The sequence below is a fragment of the Otolemur garnettii genome, unplaced genomic scaffold, assembly GCF_000181295.1.
Source record: "Otolemur garnettii isolate 467f Iridium unplaced genomic scaffold, OtoGar3 scaffold00007, whole genome shotgun sequence".
Taxonomy (NCBI): Eukaryota; Metazoa; Chordata; class Mammalia; order Primates; family Galagidae; genus Otolemur; species Otolemur garnettii.
The window spans coordinates 18,971,310-18,997,423 of NW_003852402.1; the positions used below are offsets into that span (position 1 = coordinate 18,971,310).

A 26,114-nucleotide genomic window follows, 5' to 3' on the forward strand; every position below is an offset into this window, starting at 1 on the left:
AAAAAAAAAAAAAAAAAAGAAGTGAGCGTTGTAGGGCAGCGCCTGTGGCTCAAAGGAGTAGGGCGCTGGCCCCATATACCAGAGGTGGTGGGTTCAAACCCAGTCCCAGTCAAAAAAAAAAAGAAGTGAGTGTTGTGTTGTGAAAAAATAGGAGCATAATATATTCATCATCTATACTTTTTCCCACTTACATTTTGTAGATATCCTTCCAAATCAGCACCTGTCTCCTTTATTCTTTGTATTGGCTTCATTGTATTCCATTATTTATGTAACCACCTCATTTTGATAAACATTTACATTATTTAAAAAAAATAAAATGTAAAGACAAATTTTGTCATATCCAAGGTAATGCAAATTTCAAATGTGTTACACAGAATCTTTTTAAAGTATTCTTAATAAAAAATCTTTTTACAATAACATTGTAAGGTAAATTTTCTTATCCCCCACCTTACAGTGAGAAAATTTATACAATGTCATTCAGTTTGTGAGTGAACTAAGACATACACCTACTTAATCTGACTCCAGAACCCATGCTCTCAATCTTTACACTGGAATTTTCTATATTTTAAAAGTGATTATAAGACTCGGCACCCATAGCGCAGTGGTTAAGGCGCCAGCCACATGCACCGAGGGTGGCAGGTTCGAACCCAGCCCCGGCCAGCTGAATAACAATGACAACAGCAACAAAAAAATAGCTGGGCAAAAAAATAGTCCCAGCTACTTGGGAGGCTGAGGCAAGAGAATTGCTTAAGGCCAGGAGCTTGAGGTTGATGTGAGTTGGGATTCCATGGTACTGTACCTAGGGTGACATATTGAGACTCTATCTCTAAATAAATAATAAATAGATAAATAAATGTAGTTATAAGCTAAATTAGATTTTTGAGAAATTCTTCAAAAGCATTTTATTTGTGACTATCTTTCGATTTTAGTTTATGACATGGAGAATTAAAGATGAGATATTATGAACTTATTTGTATACACTTAGAACTTAAGACAGCTATTAAAAAGATGCACTCCTAGAAACTAGCTTATTTATGCACCTACTATGACCCTTATTTACCAAAACTAATTTCCTTTTCTCAGTTATCATCTATTCCAGGCCTAGATGATGTTACAGTTGAAGTATCTCCTTTAAGTGTCACTGGTGTCACAAATGGGTCACATTCTGAAGCCACTTCAGAGCAATCACAGGTAGGTATCTGAGTTCCAAGAAACAAATAGATCTTTTTGGGTGAAACCAGCTAGACCTAAGCAGTAGTCTGGAACGAAGATGTTAAATAAAAATGTGAAACTTCTAATGGTAAAATTATAAAAACTTAGGATGGGAAATGAATCTTGAGGGTGAAAAAGTTTTATTATTGTTTTTATTATTTTGAAAGGTCCTAAAGTTAATATTTTTGGTTTTGCCTATAATAAAATAAATCTATATAGAACTAGAAAAAATCTTGAATACAATTATTTTCTTCAAGTTCCCTATGGGAATTTTTCTACGTTCTTAGAAGAAATGTACTTTTTCAATGTTTTATTATAAAATTTTAAAATGCACCAAAGTAGAAGAGTACAATGAATACTCAAGATTCTTCAGTTAAGATTGTGTCACAATTGCTTTATCTGTCTTTTTTGTCACTTGTTGAAATGGATCCCAGACATCATGTCATTTTACCCCTACATAATTCCTTGAGCATCTCTGAAAAATTTTGAGATGTTATATGACATTTTTAATATTTAAATGTCTTCATCAAACTTTATCATACATATGTAATAGATAATAGTTGCCTGGTGTCATTCAACCCCTTATTACTCAAACTATGCTTCATGGACCAGTTGCATGCACATCGCCTGAGGGCTTGTTAGAAATAATCTCAGATTCCTTCCAAGAACTGCTGAATCACAATCTAAATTTTAATAAGATCCCTAGGCGATGTGTAAGCATTTGAAATTTGAGAACTGCTGTTGTTAGAAATACCAATTGTCAGCTCGGCGCCTGTGGCTCAAGCAGCTAAGGTGCCAGCCACATACACCTAAGGTGGCGGGTTCGAATCCCCAGCCCGGCCCGCCAAACAACAGTGATGGCTGAAACCAAAAAAAAAAATGGCCAGGCATTGTGGCAGGTGCCTGTAGTCCCAGCTACTTGGGAGGCTGAGGCAGGAGACTCGCTTGAGCCCAGGGGTTGGAGGTTGCTGTGAGCTGTGATGCCATGGCACTCTACCCAGGGGGATAGCTTGAGGCTCTGTCTCAAAAAAAAAAAAAAGAAAGAAAGAAAAAGAAATACCAATTGTCTGGCGGTGCCTGTGGCTCAGTGGGTAGGGCACCGGCCCCATATACTGAGGGTGGCAGGTTTGAACCCAGCCCTCGCCAAACTGCAACAACAACAACAACAAAAAATAGCCCAGTATTCTGGTGGGCGCCTGTAGTCCCAGCTACTCGGGAGGCTGAGGCAAGAGAATTGCTTTAGCCCAGGAGTTAGAGGTTTCTGTGAGCTGTGATGCTACGGCACTCTATCAAGGGCAATAAAATGAGACTCTGTCTCTTAAAAAAAAAAAAAAGAAAGAAAGAAAAAGAAATACCAATTGTCTGAAAAGTATGTTTTTAAAATTGATTTTTTTTAAGTCAACAAACATTCTAATAGGAGCCACACTTTACATTCGGCTCTTATATCTTAAAGTTCTGTATAAAGTTAAATTTTTTATTATTTTTCAAAAAAACAAAAATTCTTTATGTTTGAGTATAATCTCTAGTGTATTTCAGTGAGGTATTAAAATCTGAAATAAGGTCAAGTGTCATGACTCACACTTGTAATCCTAGCACTTAGGGAGGTCAGGACAGGAGGATCACTTGAAGCTCGGAGTTGGTAAGCAGCCTGTGCAATATAACAAAACCCTATCTCTACAGAAAACACGAAAATGAGCCTGGCATGGTAACACATGCCTGTAGTCTCAGCTACTTGGAAAGCTGAAGCAGAAGGATCACCTGAGTTTGAGATAGTACTGAACTCTGATGATGCCTCTCTAGCCCAGACAACAGAGTAAGATCTTGTCTCCAAAATAATAATCATATTAATAATAAATAAAATCCAGAATAAAACAATCACTAAAATGGTAGCCTACCAAAGTAATATCAAACAAGTAGACTTCCTGTATAATAGAATCTGCATGTGTACATAGAGATACTTTTCACGGGATTTTTTTTTTTTACTGATGATGTTAACAATGGTAGCAATAGCTATCACTTTTTTTTTTTTTTTTTTGAGACGGAGCCTTAAGCTATCCCCCTGGGTAGAGTGCCATGGCATCACGCTCACAGCAACCTCCAACTTCTGGGTTCAAGCGAGTCTCCTGCCTCAGCCTCCCAAGTAGCTGGGACTACAGGCGCCCACCACAATGCCTGGCCATTTTTTGGTTGCAGCCGTCATTGTTGTTTGGCGGGCCCGGGCTGGGGATTCGAACCCGCCACCTTAGGTGTATGTGGCTGGCGCCTTAGCCGCTTGAGCCACAGGCGCCGAGCCAATAGCTATCACTTGAAGGATGCTTACTATGTGCCAGGGCACACACACTTTTAAGTGCTTTTTACAAATTAACTCATGTAATTCTCATAACAGCCCTATGATTAAGCACTGTATTATCAGCCCTACTTTACAGACAGGTCAAATGAAGTACACAGACATTAAATAACTTGCTGAAGATTAAACAGTAATGTAAGAGGTGGAAATTTAACCCAGGAAGTCTGATGCCAAGAGCCCTAGTTCTTACCTGCTATGCTACACTGCACTTTCTCCCAGTAACTGTACTCAATTCATTAAGCATGTTAAGGATGTGTGGTGTGAAGCCCTGTGAGAAGCCATACATTTAGATAAGGTATGTCTTTGGGTGATGAATTAGATGATTATTTACTTAAGAATTAGATAATAGAAAGTGTAACACCTATTTGATTAATATAACTAATTCCATTATGATGGACACTAAAATACTTTATATATAATATGCAAGAAGAAATCCAAATATTATAGAAGAGTTTAACTTTACAAAGTTCTCTCAATTGAATGTGAATCTTTCTAAAACAAGACATCTGTAAAGAATGTTAATAGAGTATTTCTGTTCTACCTAGTAGTTATTCTTTGGTAGATATAGTTGTCATAAGTTTCTGTAAAATTTTTAAGTGGTATCTGGTCTAATTTGAATATTAATTTGAATTTTTCCAGGTGCTATTATGAATACTGTCTATAATATATATACTAAAACTTCCGCACAGTTGTATTGGTTCTCACCTATTTAAGGTCCAAAAAAATTGATTACCAGTAATCACAGCTGAATTTCTAATTTTTCTTTGCAAATTTGGGATAACCTAGTATTTCTCTGGCAACTTTATTTTATTTGTTTTTTTTGTTTTTTTTGTTTTTTTTTGAGGCAGAGCCTCAAGCTGTCCCCCTGGGTAGAGTGCTGTGGCATTACAGCTCAGAGCAACCTCCAACTCCTGGGCTCAAGCGAGTCTCCTGCCTTTGCCTCCCAAGTAGCTGGGACCACAGGCGCCCGCCACAACGCCCGGCTATTTTTTGGTTGCAGCCGTCATTGTTGTTTGGCGGGTCCGGGCTGGGGATTCGAACCCGCCACCTTAGGTGTACGTGGCTGGCGCCTTAGCTGTTTGAGCTATAGGCGCCGAGCCAGCAACTTTATTTTAAAACTATCTACTATGTTAATTTATTTAGAAGATTGATGAAGTTCTGTTCCCTTTTAAGGTTTTAAAAATTGTGATAAAATTGTGTATGATTAGCTTAATAAAGCAACTTTAGCATGCTCTTAATATTCAAAGGCAAGTTCTCCTTTTTTTGGTCACTGTTAATTGGTGTACTTTATATACAATATTTTGAAAGGACTTAAGTATTACTACAGAGTTTCCATTGACATTACAGTCAATTCAATTATCAGATAAGGAATAATTATGCACTTTTAAAAAAACCATTCATTTATTACTCTCTGTAGTTTATGCATGAGTCGGAGACCTAAGGTTTGTATACTGATTTTTCTGCAACTTTAATTTCATGGTTTAGATTTCGTCGTTATTCACAGTAGAATATCCAGTTGTGCAGATTGAGATTAGTTTAAGAATAAAATGAAGGACAGTTAAGAGATATAGTAAAGGATTTATAGGGTCAGTCAAGTAGAAAAGGTGTAAGATATTACATAATTAAACCTTGTTGAGGTCTTGGTTATTACACAAAAGTTAACAGCTGAGAGTTGAAATATATTATTAGGCTGGGATATAGTTCTCGTTTGCTCTATTGTTCTGTTACATGAACTAATGTCCATACATTTATAAAAAATGTACTGAGATATCATTTGAATTTTTTATTTAACAGTGTTTTGGATTTTTAAATACTGTACATATGCATTATATATACCCCCAAATTATTTTTGTTCACTTAACAGTATCACGTAACAGGAGAAACCTAAAGGAATTTTGGATGTTTTATTTTCTTCAGAGATTTTGGCAGATTTAATTTATATTTGAATTATCTGCAAGAAAAACCTTAATATATAATTTACATTTATTTTCTAAGGTAGTTAGAATTGATTTAAAGGTAGTTATTTACATTTTACCTCAAATTAATTTTACCTGCATTTCAGTATAGGCATAAAAGTGATTTCACACTGTTAAAGAAAGTCCTCTTAACAATATGTACGGATAATGAGTAATATTCAAAAAGTAAGCTTATTCTAAATGTTTAGTTTCATAGAAAAATCAAGTCCTGTGTACAAGCAGTCCTAACTTTGCACTTAAGCAAGGATAGGGTTTCCATGTGGACAAGTTTTAGTGAGGACTACCTGTGTAACAAACTATTTGTATCTAAAAAGGTCATTCCTGAGTATTCTTCATTGTAAGTAATATATAGTATTTAATCTTAACCACTCTGTGGACAATGTTACCACTAATAGTTATATCAATAGCTGAAATGTACAATGTAATTTTGTCTGAGAAACTGGCTTCTCTTCAAAAATTCTCCAGGAATTACTTTCTAAAAAGTTAGAAGAGCCATTCCTACTTAGAATAAGATCATTTAATAAATAGAGTTGAACTGGATAGATGGTAGGTACCTAGAAAATCAGTTCACTTTCTGTTAGAGTTGACAAATTAGTCATACTAGCTTTGTTAAAAGTTTTATTAAAATAATATATCCACCTACAATTCAAGACAAGTAAAGCAGAATTTTAATTATTTAATACATGAATATATTTGCATTTTAAGGAATAATATAGTGTTGATATTAAGTGTAGCTTCCTCTGAAGTCCTATTTTATAGATATTTGGAAACATATATCTCATAAATAAATTATTGGTATTTAAATTTAGAAATATGATTTTGTCTTATACTTATTGCCTTAGAATTATAGACAGAAACATCCCTTTTAAGTAACATGATGGACCCCTTCTGTGAATTGTCTAAAGATTTATACAAAATGCTCTCTACAGCAGAACAGTACACAAGACTCTGGACCACAGGAAAGTGAAGTTTCAGCAGAAAATATCTTAACTGTAGCCAAGGATCCAAGATATGCCAGATATCTCAAAATGGTTCAAGTGGTAAGCTAATTTGGTCTGTCTTCTCTGTCTAGCAGCCTCATTTGGAATTTTTAACCCTGGAGGTTTCGTTCTTACTTTTTCAATCTGAGAAAACTGCTAAACCGAGTGACCAAGTTCTCTACTCTCTCACTTCTTTCTATATTAATTAATACCCTGCTTAAAAAAAGTAACCAGAAGTCAAATCTTTCTAATGATAATTCATCATGTATTTCAAGTTAACATAGTTTAGTAAAGACTTAATGTAAATATTCTTGCTTTACATAAATTTATTGATGAAAATCTTAGATGTATCAGAAAGGAATGAAAGTAGACAATTCATTTGGCAAATCATTTGATTTTAGCTTAATTCCCATATGCCAGTTCATCTACCAATGATCTCTTGGCCATGTAAAGTAATGCTCTTAATAGTATATGACTTCAGAATTCATATTTTTCCCTAAAAAATCCTAACATGGTATGATAAAAATATTTGTAGTTGTCTCTAGTAGAAGTTAAGTTCTTCTCATTACTGTAGGGTGTTCTATTTCAGTGGTTGAAAGAGGTAGCTATCCATCATTTTTCTGTTAATCAAAAAATTTGTACTATTTACAAAAAACAGTAAATTCTACCAATATTACTAGGCAAAAGAAGTACAGAACTAATACTTAAGAACAGTTTTGTTTTGCTGTCCATGGCATTGTTTATCACCAAAATTTAAAAGCAAACACTCTCTGATAGCCAGAAAGAATAAATTCATTTATTTTGAAGCTATGGTGGGGGAAAAAGAAAAATATATTCACTTACCTTAGCTATCAAAAGGAGATTTCTCAGTTTAAAAATTTCTTTTTTTCTTAACTCTTTATTTTTTTTCTCTGAAGCCTACAGCTTCTGCAGGAAAAAAAAAACAAAAAACTTTGGGATAAAAACATGAAGTTCTAAAATTAAGAATAAAGCAGAGCCAGTTTGAATAAAGCCTAAGATTAAAAGACAGACTTGTTAAAAACCACATTTGACTCTTATAAATAAAAGAGAAAAAAGTTCAAAATGTCTTTGAAAGACTTTTTATGCTAGTCTCTTCTTGCCATTCCTATGTAAAATAAGTAATATAAAAATCCACTGGCTGATATCTGTAAGAATGTCCTGAAGTCTTTTATGAAAATCTGTATCTTGAGATAAATATTAAATTCTTACCTTTGATTTTATAACAACTTCAAAAAGACTTTCCATTTCAGTGTAAATCCACTGTCCATTTTTTCCAGAAATACTTATTATTAAACATTTATTCTAAGATACTGTATTCGATATTGTCTAGATTTATTTAGCAATGTTTCCAGACACTACTTACAATTTTTATTTTTGTTATTAATTACTTTTTAAAGTTCCATTGCTTTTTAGAGTTTTACACATACACACAACACACACACTACAGGGGTCCTCAAACTTTTTAAACAGGGGGCCAGTTCACTGTCCCTCAGACTATTGGAGGGCCGGACTGTGGGCCCCGGGATGAGTCGGCTGCTAAGCAGGACAGGCAGCAGTGGCCAAAACACCCGGTGAGCCAGATAAATGTCCTAGGCGGGCCACGTGTGGCCCGTGGGCCATGTTTTGAGGATGCCTGCACTACAACCACTGTAAGTTGGCCACCCAAGGGACTGTAGCAAACTGGTCAACGTATGGAGGAGGTCAGTAAAGGAACCAGGCCCACTGTGCTGATAAGTACATGTGGTGCATGTCCATTCTATGAAAATTAGATCAACTCAAGGAGGTGGTCAGTGTAGGTAGATGGTCAGCTGGGGGCGTTATACTGTATATATATATTCATATAAATAATTGGTCCTTTAAGTATTCTTTTTTCAATTCACTAGGTTTATCATCTCACTAGGAGTTATAGCCAATGTCTTTTACAGGCAGGCCCCTGAGATCCTGTACAGTCTAGCTCCCATGTTACCTTTGTGATCTCATATCCTCACTCCCCCAGCTCTCCTGGCCTCGCTAATGCTCCTTGAGTAAATATATGGCCAGTCTCTTGTCTCAGGGCCTTTGCATCAACAAGTTTCTCTGCCTGAAATACTTTTCCTTAATCAGGCATGATGTCACACACCTGTAGTCTCAGCTCCTTGGAAGGCTGAGGCAGGAGGATCACGTCTAGGAGTTTGTGTACTGTGCTGTATATTCATGATTTGCTCCCTTACTTCCTTTATATCTTTATTCAAATATCACCTTCTAAGTGAGGCCTTCTTTGACCACCCTGTTTTAAATTGTAAGGTCCTCTGACCCAATTCTCTTTATTTCTTCCTTGCTGTGTTTTCCTATATATCAGCTTCCAGTATTGTGCACATTTTACATATTTACTTTGTGTCTTTTCCTCTACTAGCTTTTCCTCTACTAACTCCACAAGGATAAGGAATTTTTTGTGTATACTGCACCATTCCTAGAATAATACTGGGCACATAGTATTTACTTATGAATGAAAAGGCCTATATTTCTCTCTACACTATTTTACCTGGTGACAGGTTTTGATGGTAGATTTCTTTTTTATGCTAACTCCACAGTTTTCTGAATGAGAAAATTCCAAATATAAGTTTCTGGGCCCCATACTACAAAATTAGAATCTCTAGAGTTGGTGCTTGGTACATAGAGAATGTGTATTTTGGGAAAAAAGCTCTTCTTATTAAGACATGTTTAAAATATTATAAACTGGCTGGACGAAGTGTGTCACACCTATAATCCTAGCACTCTGGGAGGTCAAGGCAAGTAGATTGTTTGAACTCAGAAGTTTGAGACCAGCCTGAATGAGACCAAGACCACATCTGTACTAAAAATAGAAAAACTAGCCAGGTGTTGTGGCAGGCATCTATAGTCCCAGCTACTCAGGAAGCTGAAACAAAAGGATTGCTTGACCCCATGAGTTTGAGTTTGCTGTGAGCTAGACACTATGGCACTCTACCCAAGGTAACAAAGTGAGACTCTGCCCCCAAAAATAAATAAAATGGCTCGGCGCCTGTGGCTCAAGTGGCCAAGGCGCCAGCCACATACACCTAAGGTGGCAGTTTCGAATCCAGCCTGGGCCCGCCAAACAGCAATGATGGCTTTAACCAAAAAATAGCTGGGCATTGTGGCAGGTGCCTGTGGTCCCAGCTACTTGGGAGGCTGAGGCAGGAGACTCACTTGAGCCCAAGAGTTGGAGGTTGCTGTGAGCTGTGATGCCACAGCACACAACCCAGGGGGACAGCTTGAGGCTCTGTCTCAAAAATAAATAAATAAATAAATAAAATGTTATAAACTATATATTAATATCATTCACACTTTTAAATTTAAAGTCATTTAAGAAAATAATAATTTGTTTTATTTAAAAAAGACAGCCATGGATAGGCACAGTGACTCACACCTATAATCCTTGCACATTGGGAGGCTGAGACAGAAGGATCACTTGAGGCCAGGAGTTTGAAACCAACCTGGGCAATAGCAAGACCCCTATCTGTACAAGAAAAACCTAAAAATGTTAGTCGGGCATGATGTCACACTCGTGTAGTCTTAGCTACTTGGGAGGCTAAGACAGGAAGATCACGTGAGCCTAGACGTTTGAGGTTGCAGTGAGATAGGATGAGGCCACAGCATTTCTAGCCCAGGCAACAGAGCAGCAATACAGTGTCTCAAAAAAAAAAAAAAAAAGTAAAAAGAAAAACTTAACTCTCTAGTAGCACTTAGTACTTTACTTCCAAGTCATCCTTTGTGCTTGGTATCACTGAGTGTGATCAAGGGTTCAACTTCTCTGCCTCAGTCTTATACTGATTATAGCTACGTCTTCCTGTTTTCAGCCTTTTCCCTCCTTCCTGTCTTAGTGCGGTGTTTCTATTTCACAGTCATTTCCACAGTTCTAGAAGTGCTGCTCTTTCATGGTGTCTCCCTCTTCAGGAACTTGGGCTTGGCCTTCCACTGGTATGCTGAGTAATTAATAATTCTTCTATCTGCTCTAAAGTGTTATGTAATGTGGTTCATATGGGCCTCTGCATCAGTAAAGCTAGAGATTGTGTTCTGTTTCTAATTGTTTGAGGGTGATTTGTGAGAAGAAAGGGGTGACAACATCAAATTGTCATCCTAAAACTAGAAATTTATCCAAGTTAAATTGAATTTTATTGTTTTTAGTTTATTGCGCCAACCTGTATCCCAGAATCTTATTGCCCAACTTTTATTTCGTACTGCTCCCTGTCCTGAATTCCATTCTTCAGTCAGACAAAACCACAAACCTTTTCCTATATAAGCTCCATGTTTTTCCACCCCTTATTACATGTCCAAATTCTACTCATCTGACATGTTCCTATGAATGCTTCCACTAAATCATCCCATATTCTGGACCCACCAGAACACAAAGCTAGAATTAATATCTCCCTTCGTTGACCTGTCCAACCGCTTTATCTGTAATCTTCCTGGAATTTATCACTTCATATCTTGTTCTGTGATTATTTCTGAATATTTTTCTATCACCAGTTGAGATAATATATCACCTGCTTTAGAAAATATGCCTCACAGGAATGGAAAAGAGTCATTAGAGATACATTGACATCTGTATTGTTGAATCATCCCATTCTTTCACTGACATGGGAAGAATACAGCTAGTCTTATATCTCTATACTCCAGGATGGTGATATGCCTTTCTGTTTTCTGTGTTAGTCTTCTAAGCAACTGTTCACTCTGATGAGGTGGTCGGGTTCCTTGAGTATAACGGAACAGTGGAATATAGATGGAAAGGGAAACGAATTTGACCACTGGCCATAAACAGGAGTCTAACCCTTGGTTAGAGGCAGCTTCATCAGTAATTGCATCATCAGTATTGAAAAGTATTTCATTTCCCAACAGTATTTCAGATTTTCACTAAAATACCAGATTTTTCTCAACTTTAGGGTATGATGGGAAGGGTTTCTCTTGCTTATTTACCATTCAAACTTTAGCTTTAGGGGTGGCACCTGTGGTTCAGTGAGTAGGGCACCAGCCCCGTATACCGAGGGTGGCAGGTTCAAACCTGGCCTCGGCCAAACTGCAACAACAACAACAAAAAAAGAGGTTTACAAAATTTAGCTTTAGTTCTTAATGTAGAGAAATACTCGTATCACCATAATTATATAAGTTCTACTTTGTCTATAGGTATAGTCTTGAGTAGTTTACCACCCATTGTACATGTTAGTACAGGTTATAGAATCTGAATTCTAGAAGCCTATGGTCTGGCTTTTAGAGAATTGGTTTAACAAAAGGAAAAATAACATGGTCTCAAAAAAAAAAAAAAAAAAAAGCCTTTCTGAGGGCAGCGCCTGTGGCTCAAGGAGTAGGGCACCAGCCCCATATACCAGAAGTAGTGGGTTCAAACCCGGTCCCAGCCAAAAAAACTGAAAAAAAAAAAAAAAAAAGAAAGAAACCTCTGAAAAAAATTACTGTGTTTATACGAACAGTGTAAAGACTGTATTTATAAACAGTATAAAAATCTATTCTCAAGATCATAAAAATAACCATCTTTAAACCCTCAAAAGGGAATTAACAGTACTACAAGGTCTTTCCCCTTGTTGAAAAGGCAATGATAGGATTTATCCTTTTTCAGTGCCATCATATTCTTGTCATTTAAAAATAAGAGTTACTGCTCCATAAGCAGAGTCTTATATTGCATCTATGCTGAGTTTCTTATCATTTTCTGCAGTATAATATTCTTCCAGTCAGTAGCAACTTGGTTTATAATAGCCCCTCAACAATCTTTTATTCTGGTGGTGCCTGTAGCACAGTGGTTACAGCACCAACTACATGCACCGAGGATGGCAGGTCCCAACCTGGTCCTGGCCAGCTAATCATCAATGACAACTGCAGCAAAAAACTAGTCAGGCATTGTGGCGGGCGCCCATAGTCCCAGCTCCTTGGGAGGCTGAGGCAAGAGAATCACTTAAGCCCAAGAGTTTGAGGTTGCTGTGAACTGTGACACCACAGCACTCTACCTAGGGCAACAGTGAGACTGTCTCAAAAAAAACCAACTTTCAATCTTTTCTCCTAATTCCTTCCTGAATTATTGTTTAGAACTATTATATATCCTCTGTAATAAGACAGTGGAAAAGTGTTTTTCAAGCCCCCTTCAGATTATTCTCTGGTACACAAAGCTTGAATTGGCAGACTGCCAATATATAGTGATGATTCTTTTATACAGGTAGACATAGAAAGTCCTACAGATTATTTTAAAAAACAGATTTTTTTGTTTAATTTTCAGACTTCCTGGATATCAGAATGAACTACTTTGGCTTCCTCTTCCTGGGTCGTTATTTCATATTTGCCTAGCCTCACTTGTCATATACTGGTAAATCTATTTTAGAGCCTAGATAAATAAACTAATTATTTAATATAATTAATATAAACTCTTGTGAACAGAAGCCAACACAGTCCTTCACTTATCACAAGTAACAATTCACAGAGTGGTGAGCATTACCTTGCCTTTTGGTCTCCAAGCCTTTTTCTGTTACTGGGGGATTACTACCCTCTGTGTGATAAAAGAATGATTACAGTACTTGTTTCTCTGAGAGACAACGTGAAGGCCTAGGGGTATACTCAGATCTTTACCCTGGACTTCTGAAATGCAACATGGTAGTTTCTTAGCTTTGTCATATATTCCTTGTGTGACCATGTTCAGGTCATGTCACTTCTCAAGGCCTAAGTCCTCTCATATAAAATAAGATCTGAAGTTCCTTTAGATTTATCATCTATGAATTGATCCCCAAATGTGAATCTTATTATTAATGAATGTTCCTGGAACACCTGCTGGCATTTTCTGATTTTTTTTCTCCTTTTTAAAAAAGCAAGTTTTATACAGAATTTTGGTGAGTAATACCGTTGTGTTCCAAATGTGGCAGATAATTGATTCTGATTTAATGTTTGTTGTCATAATAGTGCAGCACAAGCCTTTACTAAATTACATATTGCTTTTATAACTTAACTGGAATTGTGTACATAGATCACTTTTCCAACAAGTCTTCCCTTTTTACTGGCAGAGCTTGGTGAATCCTTTGCCAGTAAGAAATAGTGCATTGGGAAAGTCCGACTTCCACATTAAGAAGCTAATGACTTGTATTTTTTGAAACCATATTTGCCAAAACAGTCTCTTCAGATACTTAGACGTTTTTAAACTCTGTTTTTTTTGGCTGCCTTAAAATGTGAATTGAATAATCTCTTTGGTTGTGGTGGTTCTAATGTATCCATTGCCAACTGTGGATGCTGGCCTAGGGAAATGTGACTTCCATTACCTAAATAGGAATTGGCTCCAAATGATTATTAAAGATGTTTGTCAAGAAGTTACGCACCTTGGACCTCGTGAAACTTAATCAAGCATGAAATAGAGTTCTCTTTAGATACCAAAAAAGATGTAGGTGCTATAAGCTCGATTAAAGTCCTTAAAACCTTTTTTGGATTTGACTTCAGTATGGTTTTCCATGGTCCAGAGAACCCCAAGGTAGGTTCTTCATCACTGATCAATAGTGTAGTTAAAAGGAGGACCTTACTTGTTCATATATAATCACAGCTGTGAAAAACGCTGGTAAGGGTTTAGTTAATAACTTGTGTGTTATTTGTTTCATTGTTCTAAAACTATATGTAACTATTATATTATTAATAATATGTATTTGTTTTGTTTTCTGATAGCTAAGTTGTACTAATCAATATTAAGACCAATGGTAACTGAGCATGTGAAGGTTTGGGGGATAGAGGGACAACTTTTTTATGTTGTTTTAGCCTCACTCTGTTTATTGAAAATAACAGCTTCATGTCCAATTACTTGATTTTCTATATTTATTAAATGTAGATAGAGCAGAAATGCAAATAAACATTTGTCTCTTTAATTAATTGTATAATTTAGCCAACGATGGAAATTGTAAATAGAAATATTTTATCCTTCACGTCAACTACATAGTTAGCCAGGTCTATTTGAAATTAATTATAAGAAAGAAGCAAAGCTTAGCAGAGTTATAGACCATATAAGTGGTAACTTTGCGTTAGAATAAATGAAATCCAAGTGACCCCTTCTTCTATATTCTATCTTAAATCAAACGCGAGGTTTGGATAGAGCTTTCCCCTAACCAGAAAACTGCAACAGTTAGCCACCAAATGGAAGCCCCTGCTGTGTTACCTATGCTTTGCCATGGCTTGAGTATCCAGAGAACCTAGAAACACATTGCTTTTTGTCATATTTTTGGCAATGATCTACAAAAAATACTTATTCTCTGCTGAAGTCAGTAAACCAGCCTCTAAGGAAACCATGTGTGAAGAATTATTATGCCATTTTTTCAGATTATGATTTTTTTCAATCATTTAGGCTACCTTCTGAACTCTCCCATGATGCCTTGAAAGGGAACTTAAAATCAGCCATGCTGTGTGCAATCTTCTTAACTTCTTAGTGTTCAGAAGGCAGCCTTTAAATTATGTATTTTCCCTTTTTAAAAATTTGTCTTTGTTAGAAAGCAGTAAATAAGAATATTACTAAGTCCAAGTTTTAAATTTCTTGCTTTTCTTGATGTGTGAGAAAGATAGACGATGACAGGATGACTAGATGATATCTAGTTGGCAATATTATGTATGCTGCCCTTGATCCTCATCTATTCTTCACTAATAGCACTGTTGCTATAATTGTACACTCGGGATATTTTAATACTAATATCATATATTTTTCATTGTAGTTATCTTTAGGTAGCATTCAATTGCTGTGAAACAGTTTGTTTCTAGGAACTAGTTTTTTGCTGTGACTATTTTTATTTATAGCTGAACAGTCTCTGGAAAATATATTTTGTGCTGCAAGCCTCAGGAGGTTTTAATTTCCAGTCATCCCCGAAAAATCATCACCCATCAACACACTAGTATATCACACAGATGCTAGTCTCCCTTAGAGTTGTAGAAAGATATTTGGTTAGTGTACATTTGAGTACTTTGTTTCCTTATAATATACCTGATAATTGAAATTAATTTTAATTTAAAAATAACTTAACAAGGGGAGTAAGTGAAATGTTAAGAGAATTGGGAATGCAAAATAATTTTTTAAAACTAATAGAAAGGCTCATCGCCTGTGACTCAGCAGCTAGGGTGCCAGCCACATACACCAGAGCTAGTGGGTTCAAATCCAGCCTGGGCCGCCAAACAACGACAACTGCAACCAAAAAATAGCTGGGCGTTGTGGCGAGTGCCTGTATTCCCAGCTTCTTGGGAGGTTGAGGCAAGAGAATCACTTAAGCCCAAGAGTTGGAGGTTGCTATGAGCTGTGATGCCACAGCACTCTACCTAGAGCCACATAGTAAGACTATCTTTAAAAAAAAAAAAAAAAAAAAAAGCTAATGGAGAAAATGATAAACCTAGGATGCTAAGTTTGTCAAATCATTGTTCACAGTGTGTTTGAAGAGAATGTATCTCTTCAGGGATTTATTCTCCATATGATATTTTTGTGTCATTGGTATTACAACTAAAATAATTTAGACAGTATGTAGGATGGTTTACCCCTAACAGTCCTTTCAAGGCAAAATGTTTAATTCTTGATTTCTATTTATTTTGCTACCTGCCAGTAAAATTTACTTCATCTGCCTTGAATTTGCTATAATATCATACCTCTCTCAAAAGACAAACAGGGCAGAAACACACAAACACAGGGGAGAGAACGTTTAGAGGATTAGCTTATAGTAGCTTTAAGCGTCACAAGAATTTCCTTTAGATGATATATAAAAAAATGATAACCAACAAAAGGCATTAGCAAAAAATTATCTTAATGTTTGTCTTCATATTTTCATTCTGACTCATTTAAACAGCTTCTTAACTCTTTAGAAGTTGTGACAAAAGGAACAGCACTCTGCTATGAAGGCTCATAAGAAAACTCTTGAAGATACACAATAGCAGTAACAGTTTTTATGCTTGTGGAAATGTGCGGGCTAGTCCTTTTGCTCTGCTCCAACTATAATTTTTCAGTTATCCATCTGCAGGTTCTCACTGCCCTTCTTTCATCTTTCAAATTAACAACTCTTGGTGGCAATAATACCAGAGTTCGTATCAGAGTCTAGCATTTTCTAGATCTTTACAGGTGATTAAAAATAAAGCTTCCCTTTTTTTAGATAGCCATATTCACTTTACAGTGATAAGAGAGTATTTTTGTATTTCTCCACTGAAAGCTTCCAGAAAAAATATTGAGCATGTACTTTCTTTTGTGTTGTGATTTGCTTAATGAACAATTATCTATCATGTATACTATTTTATCTTGAAATTTTATCCTAAATATAACACCCTAATGTAGTTCATAAAGTGTAGTATAGGTATATTTTAAAGATAGCACTATTGAAAATCAGAAGGCAAGAATGTTGTTGAATCGATATAAGTTAAATTTAAAATAAAAGGAGCCTGATTGGAAGACTGGCTGCCTTTTAGTAACTCATAGCATCTTTTCAATTCTTGCTTGTTCCTGCTTTCTACAAATAAAAAGTTCTATCCACCTATCAACTCAATAGATCTTTTCCTTATTGTTGCCCTAAGTAGGAAGAAAACTTCATATATTCCATTTTTTGTAATTGTATTATGATTCAAACTTAAACTGAGAGGAAAAATTCTAAAACATAAGGAGCATTTTTTGTCGTTTTCTTTAATGTCATTTATATGTCTTAAATTGAGTAAGACTTTTTTCCCCTTTCTAATTTAAAACTTTGGGAAAATTTCAACATAGTTTATTAATGGATTTAGTACCTTGGCTTTTGTTAACTCAGTAACAAATGAATGTAATTATTGGAAGACCTGTAAACCTCCAAACAGTTTTTGTGATATAAGTAACTAGTATTTAACTATTAGCTCTGCTACCGTAATTTCATTAGTGTGGCTTCTTTACACACTTTCTCCAGTGACGCAAATACAGACCTGATTTTTTGGAACATCGGACTTGTGACTGCCTTCTCTTTTCTTCATTACTTGTGTTGGACAAACTGCCATTTTCACTTGCCAAAAAAAATCCCACAGTTCAGTAGACTTCAGTTTTGAGGTCTCTCGTGTCCTTCTTAGACCACCAGTAGCTTTGTCTCTTGGCAATCAGAAATTCGACACTTCTTTTTAATGTTTAACAAACCAGAATCTGTTATTTGACCTCTAAAGAAGGATATAGGAAAACAACAAATTTCTAAGCAACATCACTGGAAACAAGGGCACATCTCTTTGGAATGCGTTCTTTGGAACATAGGCCAAATTATTTTTTATCAAGCTTTATGAGGTTTGTATTAAGGTGGTAATAAGAAGTCTCTTGTGGGATACTAGAATAAAGGATATTTTCCTTTATTTATATCCATATAAAGAAATGACTAAAGACATCAAATTTGGGGTGTATGTATCTCTACTTTTATGCTGTAAGCCAATCCAAGAAACTAAGGTTCAAATATGGAGCTTATAGGTTCAGGTTTCTGTTATTCATATACTATAATCAGTTCCATGAAAGTAACATTTAAAATAGGAAGCTTATCTAATTCAACCAACTTCCCATTCCCTACTCCTCCCTTCCTATCCAGTGTTTCCCCTTAACTCCACCCCATACATACTTTTTTTTACTATATTTTAGGAAATTTTTTTTTAACCTCATTTCTCCTCCCTTCTTTTTTCTTGGCTTTGTAACTTATTTGTATAACCTTTCCAATGATGTCCTATGGATTATGCTAAACTATAATAAATAAATGACATAGTTGAGTTTATAGAAAGACTTCATACCATAAAAACTATAATCAGTAGAAGCCGGGAGGTAAAGGAGTCCAAGCATTTTTCTGAGACAGAGTCTCATTATCTCACCTTTGGTAGAGTGCCGCCATGGTGTCACAGTTCACAGCAACCTCAAATTCTTGGGCTTAAGCGATTCTCTTGCCTCAGAATCTAAGTAGCTGGGACTACAGGCACCCGCCACAGTGCCTGGCTGTTTTTTTTCTTTTTTTTTTTTTGGTTGCAGCTGTCATTGTTGTTTAGGAGGCCCAGGCTGGGCTTGAACCTACCAGCCTTAGTGTATGTAGCCAGCACCCTACTCACTGAGCTACAGGGGCCTACCAAGGAGTGCAACATTATGCTTTTTTTTCCCCCTTTTCCACTAAGTACCTCCTTTTTTAATGAAATGTTACAAACTCCTAACTCTTCCTGTTATCCTAAACAGTTGAATGGCATCAAGATAAATTCCCCAAATGTCCAGTCTTATCATTTAAGTATTTAGCTTTTTCCCTGCTGTCCTCACTCTGTCACAGCTGACTGCAACCACATACTTCTGGACTCAGGTGTGCACCACCATGCCCTGCTAATTTTTTAAAAAATTTTTGTAGAGACAAGGTCACCTGTGTTTCTCAGGCTGGTCTTAAGCTCCTCTACTATTAAAATTAATTTTATTATTAAATAAATTTAATAGTATTGAATTTCATTCAAGCAAATCTTACAAAATCTTATTGGCATAATACATTTTTGAAGTGATGTTAGTTTTCATTTCTTGCTTACTTTATCCCAAACATAAAAGTTCACATTGATTGCCCCTAAGCAAGTGGGTTTTGGTTTTTGTCTTCTATTTGTCATTAAACTTTTTATAAGCTACCAAAAGGCCCAAAGTTTTATTTTCTACCTTCTTTGTCTTCTAAACCTATCATAATTAAACTTTCCAGAATACCTTAAAGATTACTTCATGGAATAAAATCCATGAAAGGTAGGTTTTGAAAATAATTCTATGATGGTCCTATTTATAGTCATCCATCTAATATGTAGAATGTACATAAGTGTTCATTTGTATCTGAGTCTTAAGTTAAATTTTACTAACTTACAATATAAAACACAACAGTTACGAAGGCAAATATATAAATAAGTCTGCAAATACCCACCTTGCCTCACTCAGAATATCTTCTAAGTAACCCATAAACTTGAAAGAAAACCAGTTTTCTCAACTTCATTTAACTTAAAAAGCTTTAAAAGTGGATGTGACATTTTCTTCTCCATAGCCAAAGTAAGGGTTATGACTCTTTCTATAAATGTATTTTCTGGATAGATTTTTTTAAAAGGTAGATAATTAAACTCTTCGAAATAAAATTTTTCAGTTTAAAAAATGAAGATTATAGTTAGTGATCTGAATTAATTTGGCAAGATCTGTGAGACTCAAGACACTCTAGAACTATGGTCCTTAACTTTGCAGACCTTCATATTGAATTCATAATAAATTTAGCTTTCATGTTTGTATGTATGCTTGCCTAGATTTTATTGGGAAATAAAGTAAGAGTTTTAAGGGAAGGGGAACATCAGGACAAGTATTAATATATACTTGTTCTTAAAAGTATATTTGAATGACAGGTGTGGTGTCATTTGCCTATCATCCGAGCTACTTCAGGAGGCTGAGGTGAGAGGATTGCTAAGCCCAGGAGTTTAAGTTCAGCTTAGGCAACATAGTGAGAACTCATCTCTAAAAAAAGTTGTTTTTTTTTTTTAATAAGTAATGAAAATATGCTTGAGACAAGTTTATATATGACAGATAATTTAGAAATTTGTATGTATTTCTAAATCTTTGTGTTTTTCATTTTAAACAAATTCCTGTCCTGTCTTGAAGATGTGCATTTCAAAATAGCTAAAAGAGATTTTGAAAGTTCTCACCACAAAGAAATAATACATATCTGAGGTGATAAATATGTCAATTAGCCTGATTTTGATCACTCTACAATGTATATATGTATCAAAAATCACATATATCACATAAATGTATGTAATTGTTGTTTGTCATTTAAAAATAAAACTTATAAAAAGAGCATCATAACTGGCTAGTGACAAGGGAAGAATGTGCAACAGCAATATAGAGGTGATTGAACTTCTTCCTGCGTGTACCCAGCTAAGCCTACCTCTTCTGTCACATGGGGTGAGGGAGACGGTCCTGTTTTTACAGTGATATAATCAAGGCCCTCAAATTGAACACATCAGATTAGTGTCTCCTCATCCTTGGGGATGTTGTAAAGAGTGAGAATAGACAGATCTGATTTCATAGTCTCCTTTTAGAGCTTCACCAAGTAAATGCCCAGTATATTTTTTTGTTAAATTTTTATTTGTACATCAAATCAATATCATTTTCAAATAAATTTATTTCTGTCTTATCCTTTTCCTACTGTTTTGATATTCTTAATGTGAACTCTGAAATTGACATGTTCTTAGTATTTTTGCAACTTACACACTTCTAGAATCATCATTACTTAGTGCTTATGCTGGTGTTGGGAGGATGTATCATATAGTCCCAGGAGAGTTCCTGAATTCTATTTGACCTTTGTGCCTAAAGTATTCAAATTCAATTGTACCACTAATTTGGGAAAAGAATGTAAATGTAACTATACTTAAGAGTAGAAATCTCTGAAATTTTTATTTAAAATCACAATATTGTTAAGTATTCATTGTAATGCTGTAGCCAGTGTTTTAATCATTTGAGTTATCAGTGTGTTCTTTCCTTTGGTGATATAAGAAGAATGAGAATATAATCTCTACCTTCTGTACATCAGAGGTAATAACGAATAAGCTGAAAGGATTTAATTAGGGCCTCTGTGGTATTGGGTAACACTGATTCCCTTAAGTCAGTATAAAATGTATACTTTTTTGGATTACTTAAGTGCAACACATATACTAATGTAGTAGCAAATTAAGAACCATTTTAAATAGTAAGACATCTAAAGGTCTTGTTTTAGGTAATGTGTGGAGACATATAAAGGAGGCATTTTTAATGATTGATTTATCTTGTATCCTTTACATAGGGTGTTCCAGTGATGGCAATAAGAAACAAAATGATATCAGAAGGACTAGACCCAGATCTTCTTGAGTAAGTAACTCTTCTAATATAATGATATTATTGCCAGATACTGAATTTGTTAGTTATAATTAAAATATTTCAAGCTGTCTCTATGTATTTTCCTACATAGTGTTTTATGATTGAAGAAGCTGTCTTTACAAATGGTATTTTTTCTGTTAACAAAAGGAAAATACCTTACGCTACTAAAACCATCCTTTGCACATTTTAGTAGCAATTGTAATAGATCAGCGATAAGTCTAAATATCCAAAGGAGCTGGAGTTTGATGACAGATTTTTTTTTTTCTTTTCATGATACCTTTTTCTTGTTTTGTTTTGTTTCGGGAAGGAGACCATCATTATTATCTGCCAATTTTTTACTTTACACCCTAGTGTGTAGGAAATTTATTCTGTCATGATCTAGGTTAAACCAGATTGAGAAAGAAATAGGTAGTTACTGTATGTCCATCCATGTTAATGTTTATTAAGAAACTATATACCAGTTTGAGTTTTGGAAAATATTTTTTGAGAAATGTTGAACAATTGTGTTTCAGACATTTGATAATAATTCATTCCATCCAAACAAACCTGGCTACATAATTCATCCTGTATAAAATATATCTTAATGGCTATTCTTCAGAACTATTCCATTTTGCAAGTATCTATATACTTACAAAGAGACCTTCCTATTGGAGTTTTAGTTCACTCTGATGTATTTAGCTATGCTGTCCAAGCATTTATACTGTATTAGCAGTGTATTTTGGAATTTTTCTTGGCTCTTAGCCTTCCAAGAAAAGGTGTGCATTTTGGAAGTAAAACACATAAAGTAGCCTTTTTCTCATATTTTTGTCTTCCAAATTATGAAATTTAAGAATTTTTTAAAAGTCTACAAGAACAGATTTCCAATATGTATCTATATTTTGATACATATTCAAGTAGCAAATAGTTCAAGTATAATGGCATAACTTGGTAATTTGAACTAACACATCTCTAGGATATTTGGCATTTGTTCTGGCAATTATTTCTGATACACACCTTAAAAGCAGTTGGATTGTGACATAAATTTTTAATGTGAATTAGTCATAAGGGTTCAATGCATTTTGCTACTCATTGAAATATGTAAGTTATAAACACATTTAACGTTAACCATGACCTCTTTTTTGCTTCTGGAAATACACAGTAGAGGGTCTATAATAGTAACTAAAATGATGATGTTTCTTTGGAGAAAATGTAGCTAATAGAAAACCAGTGTATGCAGGATATCCAGCTACTGGCTTATTTCATCCCTTGCCCAGCCTAAACTACTTCATAGTCCTTTACCTCAACCAGCTACTCTCACCAGCAACTTGAAAATTGTCCTTGATTCTGCCCTCTCTTCTACCCCTACCACATCAGTCACTATGAATTTCTCATTTTCAGTCTCTCTCACATCTGACTACAGGCCTCCACGCCCACTGCAGTCTAATTCAGGCCTTCATCATTTCTCCCTGAATTATGAGAGTAGCTTCTTACTGGATTTCCTATTCAATTCAAGCCATCCACTAAAGTCTGAGTGGATCTGTTCATGCTTCATTCTTGCTTCACATCTTCCTGGGATTCTCCTTTGCCTTCTACTTGTAGTCTAAGCATTGCATGTAAGTGCTATTATGAAGACCCAGATTCTCTCGCTAGTTCCATCTCTTGTCATTCTTCCACGTGTGTCTCATGCAGCCATAGCAACCTTCTTGTGGTTCCCTGAATCTTTCTTTTTCCTATTCTCCTTTGGTGTCTTTAAATGTTTCTTTCCTGTCTATGGAACTACCTCCCATGTCTCATGGGCCTGGCTAATTTCTTGCCCTTCAGGACTCCATTAGGTATCACTACCTGAAGAAGTCCATAAATGACTACAGGGAGGAAAATCCCAACACCCCCAAACACTCCCTTCTATCTCACATAGCAAGTTTGAGCATATGTCATTGTCTATAAATGTTGAGAAACATTGTTTTGAGGTAGTGCCAAGTTTTAGGGTAGAATTCCAGTAACAGTTAACATTGTCTTACAGAAAAGCTACTCCTTAACCACAGCCTGGGCCCCAAATTCCAACCTATTACCTCATAAATACATGCCACTGGTGACCATGGGCACTGGTTGGAGTGGGGGTGACTCACTATAACCTATCTCCACTAGTAGCAAACAGTTCCAGCTATACTTAGATATGATAAGTAGAATCAAATGCCTTGTTAACAGAGAAATGCTGGTGCTTTTGGAATCATGTTTACATAAAAGTTAAGGAGCCTCACATTGGAAGAAAAGTTTGAGATGATGAAAGAGAAGAAAATGTGCCATTAAGGAAAGAGTACACTTTTATTTAGAATCCTGAGTACATACTAAGCCTCAGCCAAGAACTTGTAGTGAAGATTGTTCTGTTTCCTTTTTTTTTAAAGTATAAACATATGCTCTCTTTTTTATTTACTTTAGGTAGTAAGAAAAACCACGTTAAGAAGAAATAGTCTAGATCTGTCTGTCAAAACTGAGGTTAATATGTAAATAAATACTGATCAGAAAATATCAGAAAATACATTGCTATTTGTTTGGCTTGTGTATGTAGAAAATTAGAAGCTAAGAGTACACAATTTTAAGCTAAAAAAGTTAACTTGTTGGGGGGAAGAGAGCCTGGAAATTTTCCTAGAAAACTGAAGAAAATGCCTGATTAATACTCAATAAATGTTATTTGTTTGATACTTCTATGTGGTTATTTAATGATTTTTTAAAATCCAAACTTTTAAAATAACAGTAGTTCTTTTGAGACAGAGTCTCACTCTATTGCCCTCGGTAGAATGCCATAGCATCATAGCTCACAACACCCGCCACAATGCTAGCTATTTTTAGAAGTGGGGTTCTAGGTTCTTGCTCAGACTGCTCTCAAACTCCTGAGCTTGAAGAATCCACCTACCTTGGCCTCCCAGAGTTCTTTGTCATACTCAAAAGAGTTTAAGGGGAAAGAAAATGGGAAATTTTAACTAGTCTTTGTCCAAAAGTTAATCTGCTTTAGTTTTGTATGCAGAAATACAGAATGAATAAATCATGCCTTAAAAAAAAAATAAATCATGCCTTAGAAATTCTTTCAATCAATTCATAGGTTTCCTTGCCAGGAAAAAAAAAAAAGTACACCTAACCTCTCTTTGCATCAATTTTCTTATTCGGGAAAATGAGAAATAGAACTTCATCTCCTCATAGAGTTGTTCAGACTAAGATAGATAATGATGGAAGCACTTAGCACAGCTCTGGACAAGTAGTAAATGTTCAGTAAATATTAGTTGTGATTAATCAAGGGTTTAATGGAGGGATACCTAGCAAATTCTAAACAATGGATTTACCAGGCTTTTGGATCACAGCTTGTTTATAACCCTGTAGTTGCCTGTATACTGTTAAGTTTTCAACAAAGATACACATATTTAACTTCCTCAGAGTAGTTATCTTTTTAAATTGTATTCTATTTTCTCAAACTGAAAATCTGTATTTTCAACTTTTCAGTAAGGAACAGATTTCTGAAATTGAAATTAACCTACCAGCAGGGTACTGGTGTACAATGTATTGATTTGACTAAAGAAAGTGTATAACCAAGTTCAAGTTACTATGTAGGCTTAAACAGAACCAACTCAGTTGGCATTTATCCTAGAGATATCTATTCGAAAGACACTTATTCCATTCTCCCAGAAGCTGGAATGACTACTACTAATGGTTGCCAGAAATAAAAGCAATCACCTGAGCCTGCTTATCACTAAGACAAAGGAGGATTTATTAGTGTTAAACAAAAGGATACTGGAAAGCAAACCTTTCTTTTACAATGCATGTCCATCAGATTTTCCTGACCTCTAAGAGAATTCCAAATCTGCCAGTGATCTTTATCTACCTCCTGACACAACAGCATAATGGATTAAAGATTGAGTTTTAAGGATATAGTAGACCTCAATTCCATAACTGGATAATTCCAAAAATATATCTTTTTACTGGATGTATTTATTTATTTTAGAGATAGAATCTCACTCTGTTGCCCAGGCTGGAGTGCAGTAGCCCTGTCATAGCTCACTGTAACCTTGAATTCTTGGGCTCAAGATGTCCTTCTGCCTCAGCCTCTGAGTATCTGGAACTATAGGCACATAGCATTACATTTGGCTATTTTAAAAGTATTTTGTAGAGACAGGGTCTTGCTATGTTGCCCAAGCTGGTCTTAAACTCCTGGCCTACAGAGATCCTCCCACCTTAGCCTCCCAAAGTGCTGGAATTATAGTTGTGAGCCCTTCCCTCCAGTGGTTTCATTCTTTTTTAAGTTTGCCAAGCTGAGTTCTCCATTTCATATAATTACTAGTCCTCATTCATGGGCTGGCAGACATGAGCTAGAAAGTATAAGATAAATAAGAAAATGTCAAAATTGTTATTTGTTCATTGCTGAAGACTTTGATCACAAGACTGTGAGAGTAATAGAAAGATCAAAGAGGCCCTAAGACTGGAACTGTGCCATAAGCTCTTCTGGATCTGCCAACTGCAAATCTTGTTTTTTGTTGCCATAATCATATGAGCCAATTATTTATAATAAACATATACATATATATTACATTTGTATGTACATGCAAATATACAATTGGTTCTGTTCTCTGGGGAATCCAGACAAACACAGTACATGCAGCCGTCATTGTTGTTTGGCGGGCCCGGGCTGGATTCGAACCTGCCACCTTAGGTGTATGTGGCTGGCACCTTAGCCACTTGAGCCACAGGCACCAAGCCCT

At 35.6% G+C, this 26,114-nt stretch overlaps 1 protein-coding gene across 2 annotated transcripts in view; it reads left to right on the plus strand.

Annotated features, from left to right (window-relative positions):
• WASHC3 (WASH complex subunit 3) overlaps nucleotides 1–26,114 on the plus strand; it is a 38,048-nt gene that overhangs the window by 6,380 nt on the left and 5,554 nt on the right. Inside the window, exons 4-6 of one of the 2 annotated variants that reach the window (XM_003783301.3) lie at nucleotides 1,084–1,191; nucleotides 6,465–6,575; nucleotides 21,317–21,381. In XM_003783301.3, the coding sequence (XP_003783349.1) occupies nucleotides 1,084–1,191; nucleotides 6,465–6,575; nucleotides 21,317–21,381 (284 nt within the window). The remainder of the gene's footprint in view (nucleotides 1–1,083; nucleotides 1,192–6,464; nucleotides 6,576–21,316; nucleotides 21,382–26,114) is intronic. The other variant, XM_012814185.2, reaches the window with a different exon arrangement.